The sequence below is a fragment of the Hyaena hyaena genome, unplaced genomic scaffold, assembly GCF_003009895.1.
Source record: "Hyaena hyaena isolate Hyena2069 unplaced genomic scaffold, ASM300989v1 scaffold_20, whole genome shotgun sequence".
NCBI classification, from domain to species: Eukaryota; Metazoa; Chordata; class Mammalia; order Carnivora; family Hyaenidae; genus Hyaena; species Hyaena hyaena.
Window position 1 is genome coordinate 3914113 of NW_024080652.1, and position 27014 is coordinate 3941126.

General features: G+C 54.6%; 1 protein-coding gene across 2 annotated transcripts in view; it reads right to left on the bottom strand.

Annotated features, from left to right (window-relative positions):
• TNRC18 (trinucleotide repeat containing 18) overlaps positions 1 to 27014 on the bottom strand; it is an 86861-nt gene that overhangs the window by 21989 nt on the left and 37858 nt on the right. For both annotated transcript variants that reach the window (XM_039226153.1, XM_039226154.1), the window contains exons 10-17: positions 24967 to 25965; positions 19915 to 20090; positions 19227 to 19363; positions 18860 to 18988; positions 17030 to 17201; positions 15278 to 15638; positions 11881 to 12156; positions 6763 to 7014 (exon numbers count right to left, since the gene is read on the bottom strand). In XM_039226153.1, the coding sequence (XP_039082084.1) occupies positions 6763 to 7014; positions 11881 to 12156; positions 15278 to 15638; positions 17030 to 17201; positions 18860 to 18988; positions 19227 to 19363; positions 19915 to 20090; positions 24967 to 25965 (2502 nt within the window). The remainder of the gene's footprint in view (positions 1 to 6762; positions 7015 to 11880; positions 12157 to 15277; positions 15639 to 17029; positions 17202 to 18859; positions 18989 to 19226; positions 19364 to 19914; positions 20091 to 24966; positions 25966 to 27014) is intronic.

The window sequence follows — 27014 nt, forward strand, 5'->3', positions numbered from 1 at the left end:
TACTTCAAACAACACTATCAAGAGAATGAACAGACCGCCTACAGAATGGGAGAAAATGCTTGCAAACTACAGTCAGGGTTACGGCTAGAGTGAACAGAGGACTTAATAACACAATGACAAACAACACAATTAAGAAATAAGGATTTAAACAGGCATCTCTCTGAACATACAGGCGGCTGCTAAGCAATACGAAAGGCTGCTCCCCATCATGGGGAGAAATGCAGATCAAGACCACAGTGAGATACTACTGCACGCCCGCTAGCATGGCTGGCATCAAACAAACAAACAAAACAAAAAACAAACAAACAAAAAAACCCCATAGTAACAAGTAGTGGAGAGGATGTGAAGAAACTGGAACTCTCACAGGCTGTTGGCTGGGTATATAAAATGGTGTGGCTACTTTGGAAAACGGTTTGGCAGTTCCTCAAAAGGTTAAGCATAAAGTTACCAAATAACCCAGTGATGTTACCATTAGATCTAGAGCCAGAACAGGAGCACCTGGGTGGCTTAGTCGGTTAAGCGTCCGACTTTGGCTCAGGCCATGATCGCACAGTTTGTGGGTTTGAGCTGCACATCTGGCTCTGTGCTGACAGCTTGGAGGCCGGCACCAAGCAGGTGCTGGATTCTGTGTCTCCCTCTCTCTGCCCCTCCCACACCTCTCTCGCATACTCTCTCGCACTCCCTCTCTCTTTTTCTCTCTCAAAGATGAATAAACATTAAAAAAAAAATGTAGCCAGAACTGAAAACATGTCCACACAAAAACATGTACATAAATGTTCAGAGCTGCATTATTCACAATAGCCCCAAAGCGGAAACAAAACCAAAACAGTAGATAAACAAAATGTGGTACACTTCATAAAATGGAGTACTATACAGACGTAAAAAAAGGTCTGAAGTCACAAAAGAAGAGACAATATGAATAGGTCTTTATCTACTAAAAGAGTTGAATCAATAACTAATAACCTTCTAAAACAGAAAATGCCAAGGAGCAGATGTGGTCACTGTTGAATTCAACCGAACATTTAAGGAAGAAATTATACCAGTTCTCTACAATCTCTTCCAGAGAACAGAAGCAGAAGGAATGCTTCCTAACTTATTCTATGAGACCAGAATTATCCTAATACCCAAGACAAAGACACTGCAAGAAAACGACATTTCAGTATCTCCCATGAACATAAATGCAAAATATCAACAAAATTTTAACAAATCAAATCCAACAATGTCTGGAAAAAATTATACACCATAATCAGGTGAGATTTATCCCAGGTATGCAGGGCTTGCTCAACATTCAGAAATCAAAAATCAACTAAGGTAGTCCATCACATCAACAGGCTAAAGAAAAATCTCATGATCATAATAGATGCAGGAAAAACATGTGACAAAATTCAACATGCATTCATCATAAAAACTCTCAGTAAATGAGGCACAGAGGAGAACTTCCTCAACTTGTTGAAAGACATCTACAATAGCCCGACAGCTACCATCATATTTACTGGTAAGAAACTAGAGGCTTTTCCACTAAAATCAGGAAAAAGGCAAGGATATCCCCTCTCACCACTCCTTTTCAAGATCACAGAAGTCCTCACTAATGCAAAAAAAAGAAGAAAAAAAATAAAGGGTATACTGACTGGGAAATAAAAAAATAAAACTACCTTTGTTCACAGATGCCATGGGTGAGTGTCTATATAGAAAATCTGAAAGAATAAATTTTAAAAAATCTCCTGGAGAGATTGAAATGAAATACCTAGATTAAATCTCACAAAGTATATACAAGAGCTATGGAATGAAAACTACAAAACTCTGATGAAAGAAATCAAGAACTTTCCATGTTCATGGATAGGAAGACTTGATATTGTCAAGATGCCAATTCTTCCCATCCTGATCTAGAGATTCAATATAATCCCACTCACAACGCCAGAAGTGGACATCAACATACTAATGCCAACATTTATATGGAGAGGCAAGAGACCCAGAATGGCCAACTCAATATGGAAAAAGGACAAACTTGGGGCACCTGGGTGGCTCAGTCGGTTAAGCGTCTGACTTCGGCTCAGGTCATGATCTCATGGTTCACGGGTTCGAGCCCCGCGTCGGGCTCTGTGCTGACAGCTCGCTCAGAGCCTGGAGCCTGTTTTGGGCTCTGTGTCTCCCTCTCTCTCTGACCCTCCCCTGCTCACGCTCTCTCTCTCAGAAATAAATAAAAAACATTAACAAATTTTTTCAAAATAAAAAAAATTTTAAAAACCACAAATGAGAGCGAACCAGTGGAGATCCTCATGCAAAAAAGTGAACCCAGACACAGATCTGACACCTTTACAAAAATTAACTCAAAATGGATCACAGGCCTAAATGTAAAATGCAAAACTCAGAAACCCCTCCCTAAACGATAACGTAAGAGAAATCCAGATGACCTTGGGTTTGGCAGTGAATTTTCAGATCCGACACCAAAAGCAGAATCCATGGAAATTAGACTTCCCTAGAAGTATACATTTCTGGTTTGTGAAAGACATCATAAAGAGAATGAAAAGACAAGTCAGAGACTAAGAGAAGGTTTCTGCAAAAGATACACCGGATAAAGGACTGTTCTCCAAATTAGATCAAGAATCTTAAAATCCAACATTAAGAAAACAAATAACCAGATTTTTTTTAAATGGGTCAAAAATTGTAATAGATGTGGCCCCAAAGACACAGATGGCAAATAAGCACACGAAAAGATGTCCCACAGCAGCTCATTAGGGAAATGTAAATTAAAACGACAAGATACCACTGCCCCCCTATTAGAATGTCCAAAGTCCAAAACACTAGTACTAGATGCCGGCAAGGATTCTTAAATCCTGGTCACTGCTGATGGGAATGCAAAATGGTACGGCCACTTTGTAAGACACTGTGGCAATGTCTTACAAAACTAAACGTACTCCGACCACGATCCAGCAATCACGCTCCCTGGTGTCTGCCCAAAGGAGTTAAAAGATTATGTCCATATGCAAAAAAACTACACCAGATGTTGACAGCAGCTTTAGTCAAGACTGCCAAACCTTGGATGCCACCAAGATGTCCTTGAATAGGTGAATGAATAAACTGTGGTCCATCCAGACAATGGAATATTTGAATCATTTTAAAACCTATCAAAAATTTAAAAGCTAAAAAGCAACATGCTATCAAGTCATGAGAAGGCATGGAAGGCACTGCACACAGCACACACTATGTCACGTTCCAGGCAAGGCAAAACTATGGAGACGTTAAGAGTGTCAGGGATGCCAGGGGCGCAACGGGAGGAGAGATGAATACAGAGGATATTTAGGCAGTGAAACTACTCCGTGTGACACTATAATGGTGTCTTTACACTATTACACATTTGTCCAAACCCACAGAACGTACAACACCAGGAGTGAATCCTAACATCAACTATGAATTCTGGGTGACGGTGATGGTCAGTGCGGGTTCATCACTGGTAACAAACGACCACTCTGGCGGGGAATGCCGATGATAACAGGGGAGAGGCTGGGGGGAGGGAGGAGGCGGAGGAGTAGCAGGTATAAAGGAAATCTCTCTACCTTCCTCTCAATTTTGCCACAAACTTAAAACTGCTCGGGAAAAGAAGTATTAAGTACTGATATATATATAGATGACCCTTCAGACAATTACAACGCATGAAAGCAACCAGATACGAAAGGCCACATACGGTATGATCTCATTTGTATGAAACGTCCAGGATACAGAAACGCAGAGAAGACAGAGAATAGTGGTTGGCTCAGGTTGGGGGTGCTCAGGGAATATGGGGAGTGAGAGGAACGGGTATGGGCTTTCTTGTCAGGGGCAGGGAGGTAAAATGTTCTGAAATTAGACCATGGTAATGGCTGTACAGCTCTGTGAATACAATAAAAACCATCAAATTGTAGGTTCTAAAGGGTGAATTTTATGTCATGTGCATTATATTTCAATGAAGATGTGATTTCTTAAGAAAGGGGTAGATTCAAACTTGAGCATGTCAAAAATTACATTAGATATTAAAAAATTATGCACTCCAGTGAAAAGATGGAGATTACAAAACAGATTTAAAAAAAAGATCCAACATAAGTTGTCTACAAGAGACTTCACATAGTAAGACAAAGGTAAAATGACTACATGAGTCGGAAAAAACATACCATGCAAATAGGAAGCATAAGAAAGGTGGAGTGCTGGCCTCCTGGGTGGCTCACGAGATTAAGCACCCAACTCTTGATTTCGGCTCAGGTAATGATCTCATGGTCATGAGATCGAGCCAAGCCCCGCCCACATCTGGCTCAGTGATGGGCATGGAGCCTGCTTAAGATTCTCCCTCTTCCCCTCCCTTTGCCTCTGCCCTCCCACCCCGTTCACACACTCATGGGTGCACTCTCTCAAAAAGAAAAAAAAAAAAGTGGAGTGATAGTTTAATATCAAGTAAGAGGGATTTCAAAACAAAATGTGTTAAGAGATAGAAAAGAACACTTCGTAATAATCAAAAAATCAATTTAAGAGGAAAACAGCAACTCATAAATGTATATTCGCACCCAATAACAGAGCTTCAAATACATGAAGCAAACATCCACAGAGTTAAATCATAAGGAGAAAGAAAGTCCTGCAATCATAGCTGGAGGTTTTATATGCATCTGTAAGCAACTGCTAAAACTAGACAAAAAACTAGTAAAGACACATACGATCTAATACTTTCAATCACATTGACTTGTCTGATAAAACTGAATGATTTACAGAACACTGTGTATAATGACATGAGAATGCACATTCTTGAAGTGCACAGAGTACATTTACTAGGCAATACCATACATCCTCAAATTTTAAAAGATTGAAATTATACGGAGTATTCTTTCTGACCAAGATGGAATTATGCTAGAAACCAGTAACAATAACAAGGTAACACCCGCCATATTTGGAAAATAAGTAATACCTGTAAATAATCATTGGATAAAAGTAGCAATCGCAAGACAAATTAAGAAATGTGTTGAGCTGAGTCATAATGAAAAGACGACAACGTAAAATACTTGAGATGCAGCAGCTACAACAAAGTTCAGAGAGAGCTTTACAAGTCTCCACAAGAAGAGAACATCCCAAGTTAATAATCTAAGCTTGCACCTTAAAAAACAGGAAGTGGTTGGCAATTATACCAAGAGTGAACAGGAAGGAAGGAAATAATAAAGAGCAGAAATCAATGAAAGTGATACTTTCTGGCCACACTGATCAAGAAATAGAGCAAAGTAAATTATCTGTATCAGCATTGAAGAGAACATCACTACAGACCCCTCAGAATTTAAAAAAAAAAAAAAAGGTGGTGGTGGTGGTGGATAATTTGAACTCTCTGCCAATACATCTGACAACCTGGATGAAATGCAGAAGCCCGCAGGTTGCAGGATGGCTAGTGCATTTGAGGATGAGGGTGGAGGCTGTGGACAGGATGATGCTGTCTGAGCAGCCACAGCCTGAAGGTGGGGGAGCAGACAGGTAGAATGTGACCAGAGGGCAATGAGGGGACCGGTGAGAGGTTCTCAGCAGAGAAGTGGTCTGGTCAAGTGTGACCTTTGAGGAAAAGCCCTCCAGTTGCTTCACTACAAAGAAAACCTGAGCAAGGCAAGTCGGAAGGGAGGCCAGCGCCACTGTCCACGGGAGCCAGACCCAAGTCTGCAGGGAACAACGGCAGGACATGGGGCGAGAGGGAGGGAGAAAGAAGAGGAAGGAGGCAGTTTCGAGCCTGGAGAGTGTGAGGCTGCCCCAAAGATGGGGTCCCAGGAGGTGGTACAAGCCACAGGAATGAGCTTCCGTCCTGGAGCCTGCAGGACATGAAGCAGGGGCAGCTGAGGGAGTCCTGGGGGGAGAACAGGGTGGCACTGTGCCCATGTTCCCTGTCCTGGCCCCTGCCAGGAGGGACTCCTGTGCATCTCTGAGACCCAGAAAGGCACAGGGAGGGCGGGCGGAGGACTTGGCCTAGCCGAGGCCAGGTAAGTACACACACGTGGGACCATCTCAGTCTCCAACACCCCAGGTACAGGTGAGCCAGGTCTATGTGGGGACACTTGGCCTAGTGAGAATGGGGGTGGGCCCAGGAGAAGGTCCGCTGTTTGTCCCAAGAAGGCACAGCTATCATCAGATCTGCAGAGAGGAAGGAAGCGGGGCCAGGACAAGGCCTAGCCTCTCGCTGAGAGTCAGGGCCAGCCCATCTGGGCAGCTGGACAGTAAGCCCGGCTAACAGAGTGACACGGCACCCAGCAAAGCCCAGCGATGACCTTCAGGCCCCAACCCCAGCCTGCATGCCCATCTCACTGACTGAACCACCTCTAATGCCCAGAGAGAAGGGCCTCCTCTTCCTCCAACCCTCTGCATGGCCGGCCTGTGCCTCTACCTGTACCTCTGTTCCTCCTATAACACTTAGCCTGTTCCCTCCTCTCAGTGGTGGTTCGGCCTGGGTGTCGCCTACCTGCAGTGGCCTCCCTTGGGCTCCTCCAGCCCCTCCGTGCAGCTCTGAGGCCTCTGTGCTTCCCGCCCATCCCCGGACACCTAAAGCGGGTGGCCAGGCTGTGCCCGTCGGGAGCACACACAGCGAAGGTCACCTGCGGAGCTCCAGAGATGCCTCCTGGGCCACGTCACCAGCACCACTCTGCTCAGGATGGGGTTGGCCCACGAGGCAGGGCTCCGCTGCCCCCACCCCCGCTTCTACCCTCCTCTGAGCCTCGGTCTCCTGTCTGCACGTGGGGCAGCGGCGTCCCTGCATTTCCAGCGGCCGGTACTCACCCATCAGGTTCTGCCGCTCTTCCTTCTTGCGGGCCTTCTGCTTGGCCTCCAGCTGCACCACCGACAGGGGCGGCCCCACTGTGGGGCTGGGGAGGGCGCTGGCTGCAAAGCGGGCCAGCAGGCCCAGCCCGCTCTCCTCCAGGCCTGGCGACAGGGCCCGCTCCCGGGCCCCCGGCCTATAGCCGCCGCCGGCCTCGTCCTCCTCCTCCTCCTCCAGCTCATCCTCCTCGTCCTCCTCCTCGGAGCTCTCATCTGGTGCAGAAAACAGGGGGCGAGTCAGAGCCTTGGCCCAGGTGGGTACCGCCCCCCACCGCCCCCGCTCAGCCGGGGCACCGGCGAGGGGTGCCGCGGCTCCAGCCTAGCTCCTCGCTCCTCACCAGCCGGGCGTGGGTCCGATACCAGCCCACGAGTCCCCCCGATGGCCCAATGACCCCATCACAGCAAGCCCAAGACACGGGCATCCCGGACAGCCCAGAGGTGGGCAGCGGCTTTGGGACTCAGAGGGTTTCTGTTAGGGTAACCCCCACATGCACCTGTGCTGTGGGGAGGGGGACAGACACGCGGACAAGGACTGGAGACAGCTCTCTCCACCATCACACACACACACACGCACACACACACACACACGCACACACGCCCCGACGTACAACATGAAGGCTGAGGAAGGAGGTAGGAGAGAAGGAAAGAGGAGGCCAGGGAGGGACAGAGAGGAGGCGGGAGAGGGCCCCGGGGACTCAGGCGCCTGGGGGTCTGGGGCTGGTGGTAGGAGAACGTGGAGTTTGGTCTTTTCTTGCGGGAACGGAAACCCCCTGGGTTGAAGCCCTAAGCAGACTCTGGGATCCGAAGCCTGGGGCAAATCTCGGCCCTCCGTGAGCACTATTTTCTCCCCTGCGGCCCAGGCTGGGCCTTCCAGCCCTCCCGCCCCCCAGCTGAGCACACGGACGTAGGAGAAAGCACCTCACAGTCTCCACACCGATCAAACAGGAACAGGGCGAGCCTGTTCTGCAAAAACAAACTGCCATCCCCAAGGCCAAGGGAGCCACAAGCCGGCTATGCCTCTCAACCCACGGGAAGCCGGGAAGGGAGAAGAGGGCACACAGTCAGCCCACTCTGCACCAGGAGACGGAAGCTCGGTGTGGCCAAGCACTCAGGCAAGACTCAAACCCAGGACTGCCTGACTGTCTTGTCACCCAGAATCTACTGGAAAGAATCTAAAGAGGCCACAGCCTGCGTCTCCAGCTGGTGAACAGAGATGTGCTTCTCCATGGGAACCAGCCTGCTGCCTGGGGACCTGCAGCCCGGAGCCCAGCTGGGGCCATGGGAACAAGGGTGGGGCAGGGGGCAGGCTGGGAGGACAGGAAAGGAAGCGCTCCCTGCACGGGAACCGAGCCCTCCAAGAAGAGACCGTAGGGAGGGAACAAGCTTGCCTCTGACCTTCCCCGAGAGACAGCCTAACACCGCGAGGGCGGGCTGGCAAGAGGGCACCAGGAGCTGACTGCTCGCAAGATACCCAAGGGACACCTGCCCAAGGGTGCCTGTCTGTACAGACTGCTGGGCGTGTGAAGGTGCTTCTGGGGGCCTCTGACCAAGGGCAGGGCCAGGTGAGGCTGGAGGTGACCCTCTTGGATGGGAAGGGGGATGGGAAATATGGAGGCGGAGGTGGCCCCTAGCCCCCCATACTCCCTATTGGGCAGGAAGCACCTGCGGCTCAGGGGATGGAGAGGGACAGAGACAGCCGGCCAAGTCCACGTTCTCCTGCCATGCCCCAAGCCACCTGCTTGCTTGGGTGCAACACACAGCCCCAAGTGGTGGCCCTGGGTGTGCCAATGGGGGCAGGGATGCTGTCTACCCCCTTACCCAAGGGTGCCTCGGTCTGTGTTGAGTGACCCCCTGGTGAGGAAGGTGGAGATGAGCTCAAGGAATCCCTGAAGGGAGTTGAGAGAGGCAGGAGGCAGAGACAGAGGTTTGTTAAGAGGAAGAGGGGGAGGGAAGGGGGAGGGGGAGGAGGGCGGGAAGGAGACCCGGCTCCCAGAGCAATGGATGAAGCAGGATGGAGGCCAGCAGGGCAGGCAGGGGGCAGGCAGGCAGGGCACACTTGCGATCCATTCACATTGCAGACACCACATGGTTCCGTCTCCGCCCCAGCGGGCCACAGCGGCAAAGCAGGCTAAGTGTAGGCAGACTTTCGACAGCGCCTGGGTCCCCCACAGCGGGCCTCCCTGGGGTTGGCCAATTGGAACAGGGTGGCGGGCAGGGTGGGGGGGCTGGCCGGGGTAGGGGCATGGGATCAGATGTGTGGCCAGTTTTGCCTTCTAGAAAAAGCCTCCCCTGGGTGCTCGCTCGGGTGTGGAGACTCCAGAACTCTCTCCTGTCCGGAAGGATTCCCCATTGGCAACATCCGGTGGGAGAGGGCTGGCTCTGGGTTTCTGGAAGCCTGGGAGGTCTACGTTGGATACCAGTCTACCAGCAGCTGCCCAATCCCAGCACCCGGAGACGGAAGAGAGCTTGGAAGGAAAAGGCCAAAACCAGGGTGCGCTTCCCCCTAAAGCGGAGACCCATGACCTTGGTCTCTAGACACCTCCCTGGACTCCGGCTGCCGGATGCCTGACAAGCGGCCACCAGCTGCTTCCCACGGTGGCCGGTCTCCGCAGGCTGGGGTCTGTGGGGCAGGGGGAGGAGAGAGGGGGTTTCTGGACCAAGGAAGCCCTTCTGGAGCTGTCCACACCTGAGGCCACAGGGCTTGCCAAGGGCAGGGGCTAGAAAAAGTCCCAACAAAGCAGCCCCAGGAAATACAGAAAAAGGTTTTGTTTTGTTTTTTATAAAAAGGAACAAAAACCAAAAACAGGATCTCTTGGCTCAGTATAGTGGGGTTGTCTGTGGTTAACTCGGTTCGGTTTGGTTTTCCAAAACCTGATGGATAAACGCCAAAGCAATCCGCTGCTGCCATAGCCGATGGGGGCCAACCCCGAGGAGGGGGGGTGCAGAGGGGACACAAAGAAAAGGGTTTTGCCTACCTACGGAGCAACGAGCCAGGCTCGGACCCAAGCTCAGTGACCCGCTGCGCCGTCTGCCCTACTCCCAGCCTTCGCTTTGCGTCCAGAGTGCAGCGTGAGAGCAAATGCAAGAGACCAAAACAGACATTCAAAGCATCATGGGTAGGGATCAGGGGTGAAGGTATGGCCAAGCTGCTGGGAGGAGAGAGCAGACACTAGAAAGCCAAGCAGTCAGATGTTTTAGTACCGGATGTCAGGAGGTCCCTACTACCCAAATATCCCTGCCAAGACCTCACCAGCTGGCGGGGGCAGCCGGGCCCCGCCCCTCCCCCTATCTGGGCTCTCTCCACTGCCCCGTCTGGCCTGGTCTGAGGGCCCCTGGCTCCCTCTGCCCACTCTGCGCAAATGGCCCCTTGCTAAGGGACGGGGAGGGGCTGCCTGCTTCCCTACAGGGTCTGAGCTGGGGTAGGAGAGCCTGAAAAACATAGAAGCTGGAACTCTGGCTTTAAAGGGGAGGAGCAGAAGGGGTCAGGGAAGGAGGGAGAATGATGCACCAGCCAGACTGGTCTGCAGAGGCCCGGGCTGAGGGAGGCCTCGCAAAGGAGGCTGGCTGGTGAGTTAGCGGCCTCCCCCTCCGAGGCCCAGACTGCGTTTTCTCAGGCACAGCAGCAGCCCAGGAGAACATGAGTCCTGCAGGCACGTGGGCCCCTGCTGTGCTACCTCCTGGTCACCCAAAACGGATGTGGGCCAATCAGGACGGGAGGCGTGGGCCAGGAGCAGGCGGACCAGGAACGGAATCAGGGTAGAATCCAGTCCCAGGGCCCAAGCCAGTTCCCATCCAGGTTGGCCGCTATGGTCTGGGCCTCCCTCAGGGAGCATGGGGTCTGGGCTCTGGGAATCCCTGAAGGGGGGTGGGGGGTTCACCCTGAAGCACATCCTAAAGTAGGGTGAGGAAGCACTGCAGATCCTTTGGCTGCCCCACCACCCCTGGGACTCTTCCAACCCAGGAAAAGTCACAGCCAGGATGGTCGAGGGGCTCACGGAACCCCACCCTCTCTTCACAAGTGAGGCAGATAAAGTTCCCTGGGCTGGGCCGGGCCAGGGTGGGGTGCCGGCAGACCAGGCCTGTGGGCTCCTAGGCCAGTGCTCTCTCCGAAGCCTGGGCCCCGCCGCTTAACATGGCAATGAAGCCCACGCTTCCACATCTCATAACAAAACTCGGGGCGGCAAATGGTCTCAACCCTGCACTGCCTACATGCCCTTTAAAACAGAAACATGTGTTAGGAAACAAGTGTTCATATTTTTAAAACCACTGTTACACAGGAATAGAGCTTTTAAGAAAATAAAAAACAAACAAGCAGCTAAAAAAAAATAAAAATAAAAATAAAAAAGGAAGATGAAGCTGGAGGTGAACGCAGTTGACTTTAAATCTGAAGAATGAAACGCATGCCAAGAGCTACCAGGGACATTTGAACGATAGAGAAGAGCAGCAGACTGCACACCCCAGCTCTACCCCTTGGGGGGGGGCAGGGGGGAGGGGAAGGAGGGACAAAATGAGGGGAGCAGCAACCTAACGGTCTAGTAAGGACACAGCAAGAGAGACAAGGCACACGGGTTTAGTTAAAAATGAACTCGGTATGTTTAATAAAGCTTGGTATTACCAAAATCGCGGTACAAACATCAAGTCACACGCCCACACGACAGAATTCCATTTACAAAATGTCCCTTGGGAGGCCTCCTCCGGGCCTGCGCCCGGGGGAGAGCCCAACCCAGGCCTGTGGTCTAGGGGGCAGAGGCGGCCAGGAGGAGGGCAGAGGGGGAGAGTGGACAGGGGTGGAGACTAAAAACAGTCCATATAAAAGCTCAAAAAGAGCCAGGCCGTGGCGTTATCACAATGATACAGGTACAAATAAGAACAAAAATAAAACGACTCAGGCGGATACAGCAGGCTACGCTGCCAAGAACCAAGACGGCCGCCCTTCCCGAGGCGTCCCAGAGGGGCCACCTCTGCCCGCCATCTCCTGCCATCTCCTGCGCGCTCGCTCGCTCGCTCTCTCTCGCGCTCTCTCTCACTCACTCTCTCGCTAGAAAACACGGAAGGTATTTTGTGTTTGGAGCTAGTAACCTTGGTCAAACGAGTCCTCCGAAGAATCGCTGAAGGAGGAACGGGCCTCGACCTCTTGAAGCAGCAAACAAAAGGGCTGCTTCCTGCCGGCGGCCGGCTTGGGTTTGAGAGTCCGCGCGGCCGCCAGGCCCCTCTTGCTCAGCTTGGGGCCCGCGGCCGCCTTGCTGTTCTTTGCCACCATGCCGCACAGGATGGAAGACGTCAGCTTGGAGCTGGACGGGCCTTGGGCAGACCACTCATCCTTCAGGAATTCTTCGTCTTCCTCTGAGTCCGTATCTGCAGTCAAAGTAGTTTTTAATAAAGTAAGTCACGGAGCGCCGGGGCGGGGAGGGGCTGGTGTGTCTCATTACGCTTAGTGGTTTCGAGAAGGCCCTGGCGCAGGCTGGGGCAGAGAGCTCCAAATGCCTACAGGCCGTGGAATGAGCCATGCGCCACCGCCCGGACCGCTCACCTCTCCCCTGGGAGGCCTCCCAGCTGGGGGCGTCACTGAGCTCGTCTCATCCAGGCCCTGGGGGAGGCAGGAGCCCCACTCTCATGAGGGTCTCGCCCCTGGCTGTGGAGGGTGCTGCACCCAGCCCACGGGGAGGGACAAGGCCCAAGAAAGGACAGGCCCAGAGAAAGCTCTTCTCCCCCAGAATACCCGCTTCCCACTGGCGTGCTGGGTGGCACGGGCAGACTCACAAGAGCAATCATGCATGCGTGTCCCAACCCTCCCCCACCCGGCAGCATCCCAACAGCCCCTCAAGACGGGCCACCGTGAAAACAGTTACACCAAGGAAATTGGCAAATGATGTTCCCCCCAACTTTCTCCTATCAAAGGGCCAGGCTGCCAGCACACTGCTCCCGGCTTCCCACAAGTCTGTGAGGTCAGAGTTCCAAAGCTTTCCCGGGAGAGGATCCCCTGGCTTTGGAGAGGAAGGACCGTCAAGCGGGCACAGTTCTGGTCCCTTCCACCGCATCCCAAACATCCTCACACCATTGTGATCCGTTTTGCATATGGCGGCATCAAGCAAGATTTCACTGGAAGAAAGAGCTCCGCAGCCAAAGACTGTGATCTCTCGATCTGATAAAATCCACTCTAAACAGGAGGAACATGACCAGAGATGCAGCTCTGGCAACACCTACCACGTGCGAGTCCATGAGAAACCCCACGTGCCAGACTCAGGAGGTGAGGGGGAGGCAGTGTCCGTTGGCTGCCGCCACCTCCTCCTCCTCCTCCACTTCCTATGTCAAGACCCCACCGGCAGGATGGCCTCAACTCGAGGCAGGGGTAGGACAAAGCAAGCCCCTGCCCATCGTTCCCAAGGCCGCGCCCAGGTTGGAGCCACCCACGGGCGACGACACCCAAGTCAGCTTCCCACCAGGTGTGTCCCCCAAGCCCCAAAACCCAAAGTGAAAGAGAGAAGAGAATCCTCTCTTCCCATCTCCTGCCAGCCAGCCTGTGCTATTCTTGTCCTCCTTGTGACTGTGTACCCTTGCTTACCCAGAACTGTGCAAGAACCAACATAAAAAACACAAATGAGAGCCTCTCCAGAGGCAGCCACGTATCAGGGCCCACATCTAGCTGGAGACAGACCTTCAGACCCGTGTGTTGCAATGTTTACTCACTTCTCCCCGGGACAATGGAATTTCAGACACAGGCCCAGCAGCTAGACTAGCACCGTGAACACACACATCTGCACACAGCGGGCTCCCCAGCTCAGAGCACGCCCGCCCCCGACATCTCAGCCAGCGGCTGAGCTGACCTCTGGTCTCTCAATACACCCCCACCACCTGGAAGTGGGAGGAGTCTGGGGTTCCTCCCGCAACCAGCCAGGCTACAGCCAGAGGCCACTCACCCTTGAAAGATCAGAGCTACAGCAACGCTCCCCACTCCCCTCATCATTCTGAAACCAGCGGAGATGGAAAGATCCAAGGAAAGCCCTTCTTCCCCTCTTCCTCCAGAGCTAGGAGGTACCAGTACGAGCTCACGGTGGCTACAGGCCTGGGCACTCCTGCTCGGATCATATCCAGCTGAACCGGAGGGCCACCAAAGCTATGGCAGTCAAGGCTGTCCTCAGCACATAAGCCACAAAAGAGCTGTTTACTTCACACACGTCTCTGCATCAGCTCTACAGACCTATTAGTCCACAGTAACCAAACCCATGAACGTTAAACCCACACACACACACACAGCTTAATCTCGTGCCACGTCAAGCTCTTCACTGACACGAGCTCACTTAAAGCTCAGGACCGGCATGGGAGGCAGGCAATGATAACTTCATGCCCACAAAAACTTTAGTTCCTTTCCTTAACAAACTTATAGGCGTCCACCTTCTTGGGCGAGAAGTTCAACCACCACCACCACCCCGACACCTAATAAACGGTGCAGCGATTGATCAGAAGCCTAGACATACACACCCAGGGAGCCGCCAACAGAAAAAGACCCCCACCCCAGTCAGAGCCTGGGGCCTCCCCAAACAAACCCCGCAGACAACTGCCAGGAGCCACCAAGTTCCGCCTGGCTTTCCTGAGGCGGCCAAACGCCTGGTGCGCTTGGGTTCTGGGCACCAGGGGCTCCTCCCACACACACACCTAGCAGCACCCACTACATGCCATGCAGCGGCCCTGGGGCCCCTGGAGAGCAGGCTGTCCGCCCACACACGCACCTAGGAGCACCCCCTACACGCCACGCAGCGGCCCTGGGGCCCCAGAGCCCACAGTGAGCCGGCAGCAGGGACCCACGGCCCAAGGCAAACCGCCTAGGGAAGGAGCTCTGATGCGGCAGGCTCCGGGCCACTGAGAGATGGCTCGGCCGGTCAGGCCAGGCCCCGCAGCGGCTGTGCTCCAAGGCTCGACGGCTCCCGTCATGGGGCTGCGCCATCCTGGCCCAGCCAACTCCCCAACCCTGGCGGTCAACCTAGCCCTGCCGCGGCCGCCACCCTACCCTCGGGAACAACGGGGAGCAGCCACCTGGAGGGCTGTCAGAAACATAAAGGGAAACACGGCCCGCACAGCACTCAGTGCGCTGCCCGGCACGGCGCGCGCTCCACTGACACCGTTCCTGACGGAGAGCAGCCTGCGGGTAGGAGACTGACTCATCTCTATGGTCGTCGTGAGCGGCCGCTCTAGGCCCAGCAGCCGCCAACTCTGTGGCGCAAAGACCTCCACAGCGATGGCTTCCCCACGAATAAGAAAGAGGAAGGCAGGTACAGGAGGCCAGGCGGACTTCTACTCCCATCCGCCAATCACAAGGCAGTTCTGCTTTAGGCCTCACCCCACCCGGCGCACGCACTTGCACGCACTTCCGGCCTGGAGCCGCGTAAAAGCCGGAGACGTTTACTCGTGCCCACGAGAGACAGAAAGAGGAGCCTGAGGAGAGGAAGCGTCCCGAGGCGGCGCGGCATCCACTACTTACTGTAGGAGTAGCTGCTCACTTCCGAGGCGAACGGGGAGTGGGCCGACTTGGGCTGGCCTCTGGCCTTGAAGCCCACGTCCATCTTCCTGGCTTTGGCGGCCCTTTTGTGTTTACCTTCTCTGGAGGCTTTGAGAGAGAGGCTGAGGCCTTTGGCCAGCGCCTTCCGGTCCTTGCCCAGCAGGCTGTCATAGGGCGTCAAGTACCTGCCGCAGCCCCCGCTGGCTTTGGACTTCCCCCCGGAACTGTCCGAGAACTTGAAGGGCGACTTCAATTTGTCCTGCTTCGTGAGGGAGAGGGCCTTGTCTAGCTTGCTTGCCAGCTGCTCCTGGTCACTGGCCATCTTCTTCTTTTTAATCTTTAGCTGGAGAGGGAAGTTGGGGAGTCATGGGTTAAGACATTTGGCAAAACAGGATCATGTGTTTCGGCGGACAGGCTGTGCGGCAGCTGGGCTCCAGTCCTTTCCTCCTGCCTGTGGCTTCTAGCAAGCTTCTCGACTCCTCTTGGCCTCAATTCTTCTGCTCCATAAAAAGGGGATAATTATGTATGGGCATCTCGGGGTTGTTCTGAAGATGAACCGAGATTAGGCCCACAAAGCTCTTATCACAGAACTGTTACTGCAGTTACAATGATCACAAACACTGGCATTTCCACCGGCCCTGCCTGGCACTGTCTGGTGCCTCCTCGGGAAGGCCTTCAACCAAGCAGCACCGCCCATGAGCAGGAGAAGGCAGCTGGATTAGGGAGGAGGCATGAAACCGAGATGGAAAACCCAGATCATAGCATGGATGCCCACCTAAAGCAGCCCATCCAACTAAATGGGCCAAAGCTGACAAGAGAATGCCCTACGAGTGTGCCCTGGGTGCCTGAAGCAGAAAGCGTGACTCAACATTTCACAGATTACATTCCCAGTTGCACATCTGCTGTGGTCACTTGCTGTCAGAAGGAAATGTGCAGCCTGAAAACTGTTAATGCTCCTCATGTGAATGTTTTATTCCTATTTTTCCTTAATCAGGTAATACGGGGGGTGGGAGGGGGGAGCGGTTGGGATAGGTTCATTTAAACAAGTATCCTTCACAATTTGTGAATAAAGGATCCTGATTTACAAACTGGCTCTATTCCCTCCTCCTGGATCCAATCCCCCCCACATGTGAGTTATTTCACTCTGATGGCCGCATCAACAGACAGTCCCCCTTGCATGGGGCTTTATGGGGAGGGATGACAAGGTATGTAAGTATTTAGAGACGAGGGCCTTAAGTGGCCTATTTCAATGCTCTGCAGAAGTAAGAAAAATCAAGGAGCTGGCTCTCACCCCATTACCTATGGAGAATTCACAAGAAAATTACAATGGCATCAAGCCCTTACTTCTTAGAACTACGGAATGGTGAAGCTGCTCAATGAACAATTACACCGTTAAACAACAGTAGCTGCATTATTTGGTTAAGAACTTGCAGTCTCTCTCAGTGGCTTCACCAAAGGGTCATGGAGCATGCACAGGGGGTGTGGCTTTCTGTATCTGCTCTACCTGAGGCTGTGCTACTTTGGTAAGTCTCTGACCTCCTCTGGGCCTGAATTTCCTCCTCTGTGCAATAAGCAAGACTAGGGAACAGTCCCTCTGGCACTAAGGCAATCATTTCTACAGTTTCTGTGCAGCAGGTAGGTCCCACAGGCCTGTGAAGGGAGTGTGAGTTCTGGCATACCCTCCAGACCGTCCACCCTAAGATGGCAGCACATCCAGAACACAGGGTTACCGACCTGACTCATGAAGTCCGACGAGGCTTCGTGCTCATCCCAAGCCTGGTTCCTGTTCCTAGCTTTCCCAGTTCCAACCAGGGCATCATGTTCCTCCTCAGGTCCCTTGTGTCTCTTCCTCATCCCTGCTCCAAGCTCGTACTCATCCGATGTCAGCAGGGGCTTGCTGCTCAGCCTGAAACCCAGATGTACTCCCAGTCAGCACGCTGGCCAAGAAGGACTCAAGGGTTGGGGGGTCCGCCCTCACAGCCCTGAAAGGTGGGCTCTGGATGTCGAAGCACAGACAGTGATGGCAGAGTGATGAATCTGGGAGACGGATCCTGTAAGACTATGGTGCTGGGATTCTACTTGTGAATGGGGCAGAATGAAGAGTTTAATGGGAAAGAAGAAACACTTCTCCAAGGCAGTATCCTCTGCTGGCCTCTTTCTCGTGCTTCTTCACACATACACTCACACACACACCTTATCAAAACGTGCCAAGAACAAGGATCAGAAAGGTCAAGGAAATTCCCCCGGATGGGAGGGGAAGGAAGAGCCACTGGCTGGTCTCCTGTACCCCGGGCATTAAGACAGTCGGAACATGGTCCCATGTTCAAGGCTCCTCTTGCCTGCTTTAAGCTAAACCCTCACGATAAGAGCAGCTAAGTTTTATTTGATGCTTACTATGTGTTTTGCTGTGTGTTAGTGCTGGATACTTTAACCACAAAACAATGTCTACATACTGTTTTTTACACGTGGGGAAGCTGAGGCTCCAAAAAGCTAACACCCAGTCCAAGGTCACAACAAACACTGGATGGAGCTGGGACTCAAAAGCAGGAATGCACGCCCACCTCCAGGGGCCATGCTCCTCACCAGTGGTTGCCTGCTGGCGGCCGAGCCCCTGTGGTTTCAGGAACTGCTTCCCTCCCCACCTTTGGCCGGTTTTAGGAGATTTCTGCCTCTCTCCATCCTCTTTTCTCAAACATGAACATCCAAGGAGAATAAATGCAAGTCGTGGGGACACCCGGGTGGTCTTTGACAAGCCCTGTGGCTGAGCCACTGCCTCTCCTGTGCCTTTTGGTGGTGCCCTGTGGCCCCCTCTGCTTCCTCAAGCCAAGCGCCGGGCCACCTACTGTGTGCCCTGCTCCGACGTCCCTGGCCGAGGCACGCTCCATCCCCGCTCTTTTGCTGGGCCTCATCCAGCTCCTGCGGCTCCCTGACACCCAGGGAAGACCACGGCATCATTCCTATCCACGCCCAGCCTGGAGGAAGAGCTTCGTTCCAGCCACCGTTCGAGAAAACCTCCAGAGGTGCCACACATAGCTCTCGCTGCCACTCAAGGAGTGCACAAAGGAGCAGCCCCAGGTCACAGGCTCGGGCACGACAAGCCAACAGGTCAGGCCAGGAGGACAAGAGTGACACCATCGGTCACGGAGGGAAGCAAGTGACGGCACAAGTCAGAGTCAGCCCCGGGTGGCCAGAAGCCTGGCGGATCCCTCTGCAGGCAGGAGGTGTGTGGAGAAGAGCAGGAATTAGTCCCTAGCCGTGGAGAAAGCAGGTGTGGCAGGAAGATGGGCAAGGAGCTTAGTTCACGGCACGGAAACCTCTCTCACTGGGGTCACCTGCCCACCCGGTGCCGGGTGGAGGAGTCTACCTGTCCATTCCGCCACTCGCCTGGCTCACCCTCCTGGCCCGGGCAGCGCACACCGTGCTCCCTGAGAGCTACCAAACCAGGTGGGTCAGAGCCCGAGGGACGCGAGGTCCCCGGTGCCCAGACGCAGGCCCTGCTTGGGCCTGTGCTCCTCCCCTCCGAGCTCTGTGCCAGTTCCCGACCCACCGAGGGGCCAGCCTTACTTTCCGCTACTGTTGCGGCTCTTCCCTCTCTTGCGGGGGGGCGACAGGGTGCTCAGGGCGTGGGTCCGTTTCCTCGGCCTGCCAGGGCCTCTGCGTGCCAAGCTTCTATGGGGTTCCTCGCGCCTGTCCCTTAAAAAGAATCACACGCTTGGCTGTGAACCTGGGGGGTGGAGGGGGCGTGGAGAAGGACACACGATGCACACACGTCACTCGGGTCCACACACACCTCTAATGGCCTACCACAGCCAACCTAGTGAGCACCAGCGCCTACGAGAGCCCGACCAGGGCACCGCCTGCCGGGACCTTTGTCGCCTGGCCAGCCGGGGCCGCAGGGAATGGCTGGGGTGCGGCCGGGGTGCACACTCACTCGGAGTCGCGGCGTCTCTGCAGCTTCACCAGCTCTCGCTGCTTCTCCTTGTACCGCCGCTGGACCTCAGCCAGTCGCATCCGGAAGTCCAGCTCCATGGCATCCATGCTTTCCAAGGAGGACTTCATGGCATACATCTGCGGGGAGAGTGGGGTAAGGATGCCAGCGCCCACCAGCTCCCACCACCTGGCCAGGCGTCCACTCAGACAGGAATGGCAAGGCTTGATGGCGACCGCGGCCCAGCTCAGACCTCACCTCTGCCGCTTACTAACCACGGCTGTGGGCAGAATGCAGGACAGGGACCAAAACTCAACTCTGCAGGGCTGCATCAAGGCCTAAGTGGCCCAAGACAGCTGCTCAAATAGTGTAGGCCATCATGTCATCCGTCACTTACAGAGGTGAGGTGCTTGCCCAGGGCCCAGAGGCACCAAGGGGCACAGGCAAGGCTGTTCTTCCTGAGCCATCATCAGGCTGTCGCCCATGATCACACGAATAAACAGAGACCCAGAAAGGGGATACAGCTCTCCCAGGACTGCACAGCAAGTCAGCAGCCGAAGCTGGCCTCAGATCAGGCCCTTCCGACTCCAAAGCCAGCCATGTCCCCAGCAAGATGGCGTCTCTGGGAGACCCATCTCTGCCCCCACCCCACTGGCCACAGGCAGGCAAAGACAGGCCCAGGACACCTCACCCGCTCCTCCTTCTTTTGCATCCAGCTATACTTCTTGTTGGGGTTCAGCTCCCGTGGAAGCCGCAGGTTCTTGAGCGGGTCCACGAAGGGACTGTCCAGCACCTCCTTCAGCATGTGGCTGCTGGCTGCCAGCAGGCTCTCCAGCGAGGGCCGCACCACCAGGCCCCGCTCCGCACCTGCACACAGGACGCAGGTAAGCCCACGCCTCTGTGCCTGCCATGCTCCCTGGCGGCAGCCAACCCCACTCGGACCCCAAACAGTGAGAAGGAGCCCGGGACCAGCTCATGGCTTGCCCGAAGCCACCTGGCCCCCAGGATGCTAACCAGACCCCGGCCTTTCCCAGAAGCAAGAAAGGGCGCTAAGTGAGACAGGCAAAAGCCAGGACGCACAGCACAGCTCTGTTCCAAACGCCCACTGCCCTATAGGGAAAATCGCCAAGAGTGGCCAAGTACACCCACAGAGGTGCTTTCTAGGGTGTGCCTCCTACTCGTCGGTCCTTAAAATGTTCCATGGGGAATATGCATGGTTTTCATATTCAGAAAGAAAGGGCCCAAATTAAGTTTCATCAACTGTCAACATAGTAGGAGAACACAAAAAAGACAAACCACGCAGAAAGGTGCCAAGAAATGAAAACCTTCCCAGCCCCAGCCTACCACAGCCCCCGCCCCCAGAGGCACCACCATTGACATTCTGGTAGAGGGCTCCAAAAATAAGAACCCCCGCTCGAACACATGCCACGTCCTGGGCATCCTTTATACATACAGGAATGACATCAGCGCATACATATGGCATCACACCGTTTTCCACTTAACCTCTTTTCACATTAGCCCATGACAACAATCTACCACATGTTGTTGGCTTGGACCTTATGAATTCCTTTCTGGGTTTTTTTTGTTTTGTTTTGTTTTAATTTATTTTTGAGAGAGGGAGAGAGAGAGCATGATCAGGGGAGGGTCGGAGAGAGAGGGAGATACAGAATCCGAAACAGACTCCGGGCTCTGAGCTGGCTGTCAGCACAGAGCCCAATGTGAGGCTCAAACCCACAAACCGTGAGATGATGATCTGAGCTGAAGTCGGACGCTTAACCAACTGAGCCACCCAGGCACCCCTGGACCTTATGAATTCTGTCATTTCTGCAGGTCAGCAGTTTTGTGTGGCCAAACCCACTAACAGCCACCTAGAAGTCTCTTGCACTGCTGAGTTTTAATTCATCTAAGTCTAAATAATCCCCCACTCAACAGTATTTCTTTTTTTTTTTTTTTTTGGTAGTGGAGGGATAGGCACACAGCCAGGACACAAGTGTTTTAGGAGAATTCCTATCTCTGTGATTAACAGGATTAAGGTATGTGCATTTATGTCTGTTAATAAATATTCCCACTGCCCTTCAGAAAGGGCACGGCACCCATCTCCCCTCCACTCTCTCCCAAGGTAACAGGAGTTTTAGCTTTTTTATTTGGTGTTATCTTTGTGATCTAACACGTGATCAGTTTTTATGAATGTTCTACATGTGCCTGAGAAAAAAAAGTGTATCATTCTTAATTTTTTTTAATGTTTATTAATTTTTGAGAGAGAAAGACCAAGCACAAGCAGGGGTGGGGTAGAGGAGCGAGACACAGAAGCTGAAGCAGGCTCCAGGCTCCGAGCTGTCAACACAGAGCCTGATGCAGGGCTTGAACTCACAAACCTCGAGATCATGACCTGAGCTGAAGTTGGACGCTTCACCGACTGAGCCCCCCCAGGCACCCCCAAAGTATATTCTTTACTACCGACGTGTGCAGTTCCATAAAACAGACATAACTGATCATCTCGCATAGATCAGAGCTTCTCGACCTTGGCGCTATCCACGTTTCGGTCAGCTCATCCTCTGCAATGGACCCAGCTTGCCTGGGCATGCGCTGTAGGGGGTTTAACAGCATCCCCTACCTTTCCCCACTAGATGGCAGCAGTACTCCCCCCAAGCTGGGACAACCGAGAGGGTCACTGCTAGTTGAGAACCAGCGGTTTCGCTCTTCTGTATCCTCAGGGGCACGGAGGCTGCAAAGTGGCAAACCCCGTCAGTGCACAAGGCCTGACCCCGAGGTGCTGCCTATGCTTCGGACCAAGGTCCTCCGAACTAAAATTCTCAGCTGTCAGATAAGGCAGGAGAACATGACTCCATCACAGAGGAGGGGATCAAGGCACAGCTTTGTCTCCTCCTTTACCCTCCGAACCAGACTGGCTGAGGCTCTCACAACTGCGCCCAGGGTGGCCTGGATGACTTTAAGCCAGCTGTCATGGGATGAATCACGCCTGCCCCCCCCCAAATCCATACGTTTAAGTCCCGACCCTAGGATTTCAGAAACTGAACTTATTTGCAGAGTTTCTGAAGAGGAGAAGATGAGCCCTGATCCAGTAGGGCGATGTCCCTATAGATGGGAAAGCTGGAGATGGCTGCAGAGGCGAGGACACAGGGAGAAGACGGTGTCCACGCACCGGTAGAGAGGCCTCAGCAGGACCCCCAGCCCTGCGCACACCTTGGGTTAGAACATCCGGACGCCCCCCAGCCTACGGTACTCGTGACAGCAGCCCCGGCTGACTACCACCCAGCCTCGTGGCTGTGTCAATGCACGGGTGACCCAGGGGCCCTGGGGAAGCTCTACATGCGACCGGGGGCCTTGTCAGAGCACCGATGCTCGTGTTCTGTCGGCAGCTGCCTGCAGGGAAGGGGGCCACCGGGATCTCCCCCGCCCCTGCTGTGTACACGCCCCTGCAGACCAGCACCTCCAAGTGCGCTTTCCAGCCGCGGGCCACAGATCCGGCCCCGGGCCACACCTCCAATGCAGAAACCAGCTGCGGGTGCCAAAACCTCCTGCCACTGTTTCCTGGCAAGTCTGCTCTCCAGCGGCTCAGGCTAGAAACCTTGGAGTCGCTCTGATGCCAGCTCAGAGGGGGCAAAGCCCCCTGGATCCACCTTAACTTCCACCCAGAGTCCTTGCCCCTCACTTCTAACCACCACCCCAGGGTCTGGGTCTTCCTACATCCACCCTTACCCCTGCCTCAAGGGTCTACACAGGCCCCCAAAACGACCCGAGTTAATTAAGTCTGATCCTATCATTGTAACTCCAAACCCTCTTCCAGTGGGTGCCCAGGGTCCCACCCCCGCCCCCTCCCACCAACCCCTTTGCAGCCACCACTCTCCTCCTTCCACTCTACTCCACCCCCAGCCTCCAATGTACACACACTGTTCACCTCAGGGCCTTTGCAGGCGCTATTCTGCCAGCAACTCCCACAGAAGAGTTCCTCCCTGGCCTTCCCCTGTAAGAGATCACCCTTCCCACCTCCCTCCTGCTACCACCTGACAGTGCCAAGGGCTGCACTCTGCGGCCCCCACTGAAAACCCAGCACCTGTTGGTAGGATCAAGGGGGTTTTCTTCTAAAAAATAACTTTTTGTGCCAAATTATTTAAGCAAGCGGAAAAGTAGTAATGAACTCAAGAACCAAACAACAGACACCTGTGGGGTGTGGGGGAGTAGGTATCACTTGTCCAAGCTTCCGGGGGACCACGTGACCGTGGCGATAAAAAAGCCTTGAAAATGTGATTTTGTTCTGTCCCAGCAAATCCACCCCTGGGAATAGACCCCCAGAAAAAGCAAGGTGCAGACAAACATCTATCACGTTATTTACAACACTGAAACAAAAGGCACACTAAAATGCCTGATGATCTAGGACTAGCTAGGTCCTTAGAGGCTGGGGCCTCTACTAGGTGGAAAACTCGACTGTCCCCTAAAAAAATTGTTTAAAGACCCAGAGCTGTGGGGCGCCTGCGTGGCTCAGTTGGTTAAGCATCCAACTTCGGCTCAGGTCATGATCTCAAAGTTTGTGAGTTTGAGCCCTGCAATGGGCAGCGTGGAGCCTGCTTGAGATTCTCTCTCCCCCCATCTCAGTCTGTCCTCCCCTGCTCACACACTGTCTCTGTCTCTCAAAATAAATAAACTTAAAAACAAAGAAGAAAATAAAAGCACATAGCTTCAGAAAGCACTTAATAAAAAACATGCTAAGTGAAGAGAGCGGCTTACACAGCATTGTTTACAAGACGATCTTAATTTTAGAAGTGTGTGTGTGTAGAAAAAGTTCTAGAGAAAAGGCACCAAAACACTGGCAACGCTATTATTATCTCCCTGACAGCTGTCGCCTGGGCCCCTCCTTCCTCCGCGCCAATTCTGGGCCAAGCGTGGGGTGGCGAGGCTTGCCTGGCCCACCGCTCCTCCTGTACGCGTTTCTTGGAGCACCCCGAGTTTCTGTGTTGAACACCCGCGGTTTTCATGCCCAGCCCAGAATTCGAGGGCCTCCCGCTGGGAGCACCCATCCCCTGCAGCACATCGGGGGAGGTGCACAGACAGCCTGCTCCATCTCATCTCCCAGGCCACAAAGTTCGATCCTGCAGGAAGCAGGAAACCCCAGGGAGCCAATGAGAAGGAGCCAAAGTGCCTTTGCCAGAGCTACCAGGAAAGAGGTGGCCTCTTTTGGGAGTCTGCTGAATCAGGCAGGCCCACGGGCCTGCGAGGGAGTGTTGGGTGACCCCCAGGAGGACAGCGGGCCTGCCGTGAATGAGGCGGACAGACAGAAAAGTGGAGCAGGTGGAGAGAGAAAGAGATGGGGAAGGGGTACAAAGGAAAAGAAACTCCTGACGACGGAGTGCCCGGATCCAGCCATACCTGAAACTTACTACCTAATTACTGCTGTACATGGGTTCCAAGAGCCAATTAATTTCCCTCCCCAGTTTCTAACAAAGAATCTGGTGCTCATGCAAAATGCAGCACTAACAGAATGAGGAGAAACTCCACCGTGCGGCCCGCGGACCGGCTGCACAGAGACATAAACGCACGCAAACGCTACTAACCTGTAAATGACCAACATGACAAATCCTGTCCCACATGTTTTTGTCTCAACTTTTCAAAAATGGGTGCGCATAAACCCCATCTCGGGGCTTTTCAAAATGTTTAAATTCTTAAGAAAACTACCGACACCAGAAGTGCCATAGAAACCAACTGCCCGTCGCGGGTCGCAGCTCACCTCCCCCATCCTGGCTCCTCTTCTCCAGCTCCAGCTCTGCGATCTCACTCAGCAGGGTGATGCCGTGCAGGAAACTCTGCTCCAGGACCAGGCTCTGCGCCACCTCCAGCTTCTCCAGGGCCTGCGCTCCGGTGCCCGGGGACGGCAGAGGTCTGGCCTGGGGCAGTTCCGCAGCCGCCGCCAGGGCGTTCATGCCAGCCAGCGGGTCCTCCAGGCCAGGCGCGAACTGGTCAGAGCCTTCCTCCTCGAGGAAGCAGGTGCCGCCAGGCACAGGTGCGGCCTCCGGGGCCTCCAAGCTCAGGCCCTCTCCGTCCCCGGCAGGCATGTCACAGTCTGCCAACTCCAGGCTGGGCCGGGCCTCGCTGGGGGCCGCCTGGGCTAGGCCCTGCTCGGGCGCCGCCTCTGCCACAGGCACAGCCATGGGGACGTCGACAGGCACCTCCACGGGTTCCTCCTTGGCCTCAACCAGCGTCTCCGGCGTCAGCCGCGCCCCCAGGTCCGGGGCCGCCACGCACGACTCTGTCCGGCTGGGTGAGTCAAGCCGCGCTTCGGCCCCCTCCATGTAGTCCGGGCACCCGGACGCCTCCGCGGCCCCCTGCCCGCTGGCGCTCAGGACCTGGGCCTCCAGCAGGGCGCCTCCGCAGCTGGCCGTGGGGCTCGGGGCCGCCAGGGCTTCGTCAGGGGGCAGCGCCAGAGGTGACTCCAGGGAGGGCAGCTCCGCGGGACCTTCGTCCATATCCTCCACCTCCGCCTTCACCTCCCGTTCCGCCAGCGGCTCTCCTTCGGGGCCCTCCCGCAGTGGCTCTGGGATCTTGGAGGGGGACAGGCGGATGGGCTTGTCTTCAGGCGAGAGCGCCAGGCGCTCGGGCCCGTCGGCCGGGAGCGGCACGTCGGGGGCCAGGCCGTCGGCGTCGGATGCGGCTGTGGGCTGCAGCAGGAACGGGTAGGGCCTCCCGTAGTGTGGCGGCAGGGCCTGAAATGGGTACCTGGGTGGGATATCTGCCAAGGACACGGAGAGTCAGCAGAGGCCCCTTCGCCTGTAGAGTCTGACATCCGCCGCATCCCTCGTCAACACACCCCCCTCCACCAGCCAGGGCGGAGCCCCCCAGCCACCCTCTCTCCACCCGGCAGGCCTACATCAGGAGGCATCTGAGGACCCCTGTGGCTTCTCTGCACGTCCAGGACACAGAGAGACAGGTCAGCCACCATCTTGTCCCCAGGGGGCTTCAGGTCTCAAAGGCAGAAACCGTAGTCGGATCTTTTGTTTTCTGGCCCTAACGCCTCTGCGCCCAGCGAGAGGCTCAGTAGACCACCCATGGTCTTGACGAGTCTGGAGCCGTCTTTGGCCTCCATCCCTGCCCCTCCCCGTTAAGGTGGACTAGGGGCACCCGAGCTGTTCACAAGTAACAGTAACACAGCGCTGCCCTCGCTTTTCGACTCTGAGCTCCCACCCTTGAGTTTAACCTCCCAAGAGCAGGATGGCAGCCGACCCTCTGAGGGGCTTCTGTGCAAGCTCCTGGGGCACCACGGGAGCCAGGGCAGGGGGAAGGCGGGGGCCTGGGGCAGCCCCCAGGACCAGGCTTAGCGCCGGGTTTTAGCATGGCATGGACTCTCCCCAGAGAGGGGCAGCCGCTTGACCCAAGTTTCTGGTGGCAGAATCTGAATCAAAACTCAAACCCTCCCAAGCACGCTCGCACAGTCCTAGCAGCCACCAGGGCGGAGGGACACCATTAAGGCCACCTGCCGCACGTCCCCGCTGACACAGGGCAGGGGAAGAGCACCTGTGCTCAAAGCACACGGCGGAGGGTGGGGTCGGGGGCCAGAAAGGGTGTCCCTGTACCACTGTTATCACCGTGACAACCCTGCACGTCCCACGTGCTAGGCACAGGCTAACCCTCAGAAAGAGCCCTTCTGAAGTAGGTTCTAAGGTCACGCCCATTTCCCTGATTTTACTACTCAGGTGGGGCCAGAGAGAGGCCGTGTCCAACTCAACGCGCTCATGCATTCACTCCAGGGCCCGGCGGCAGGCCCAGGACACAGCAGGTGCC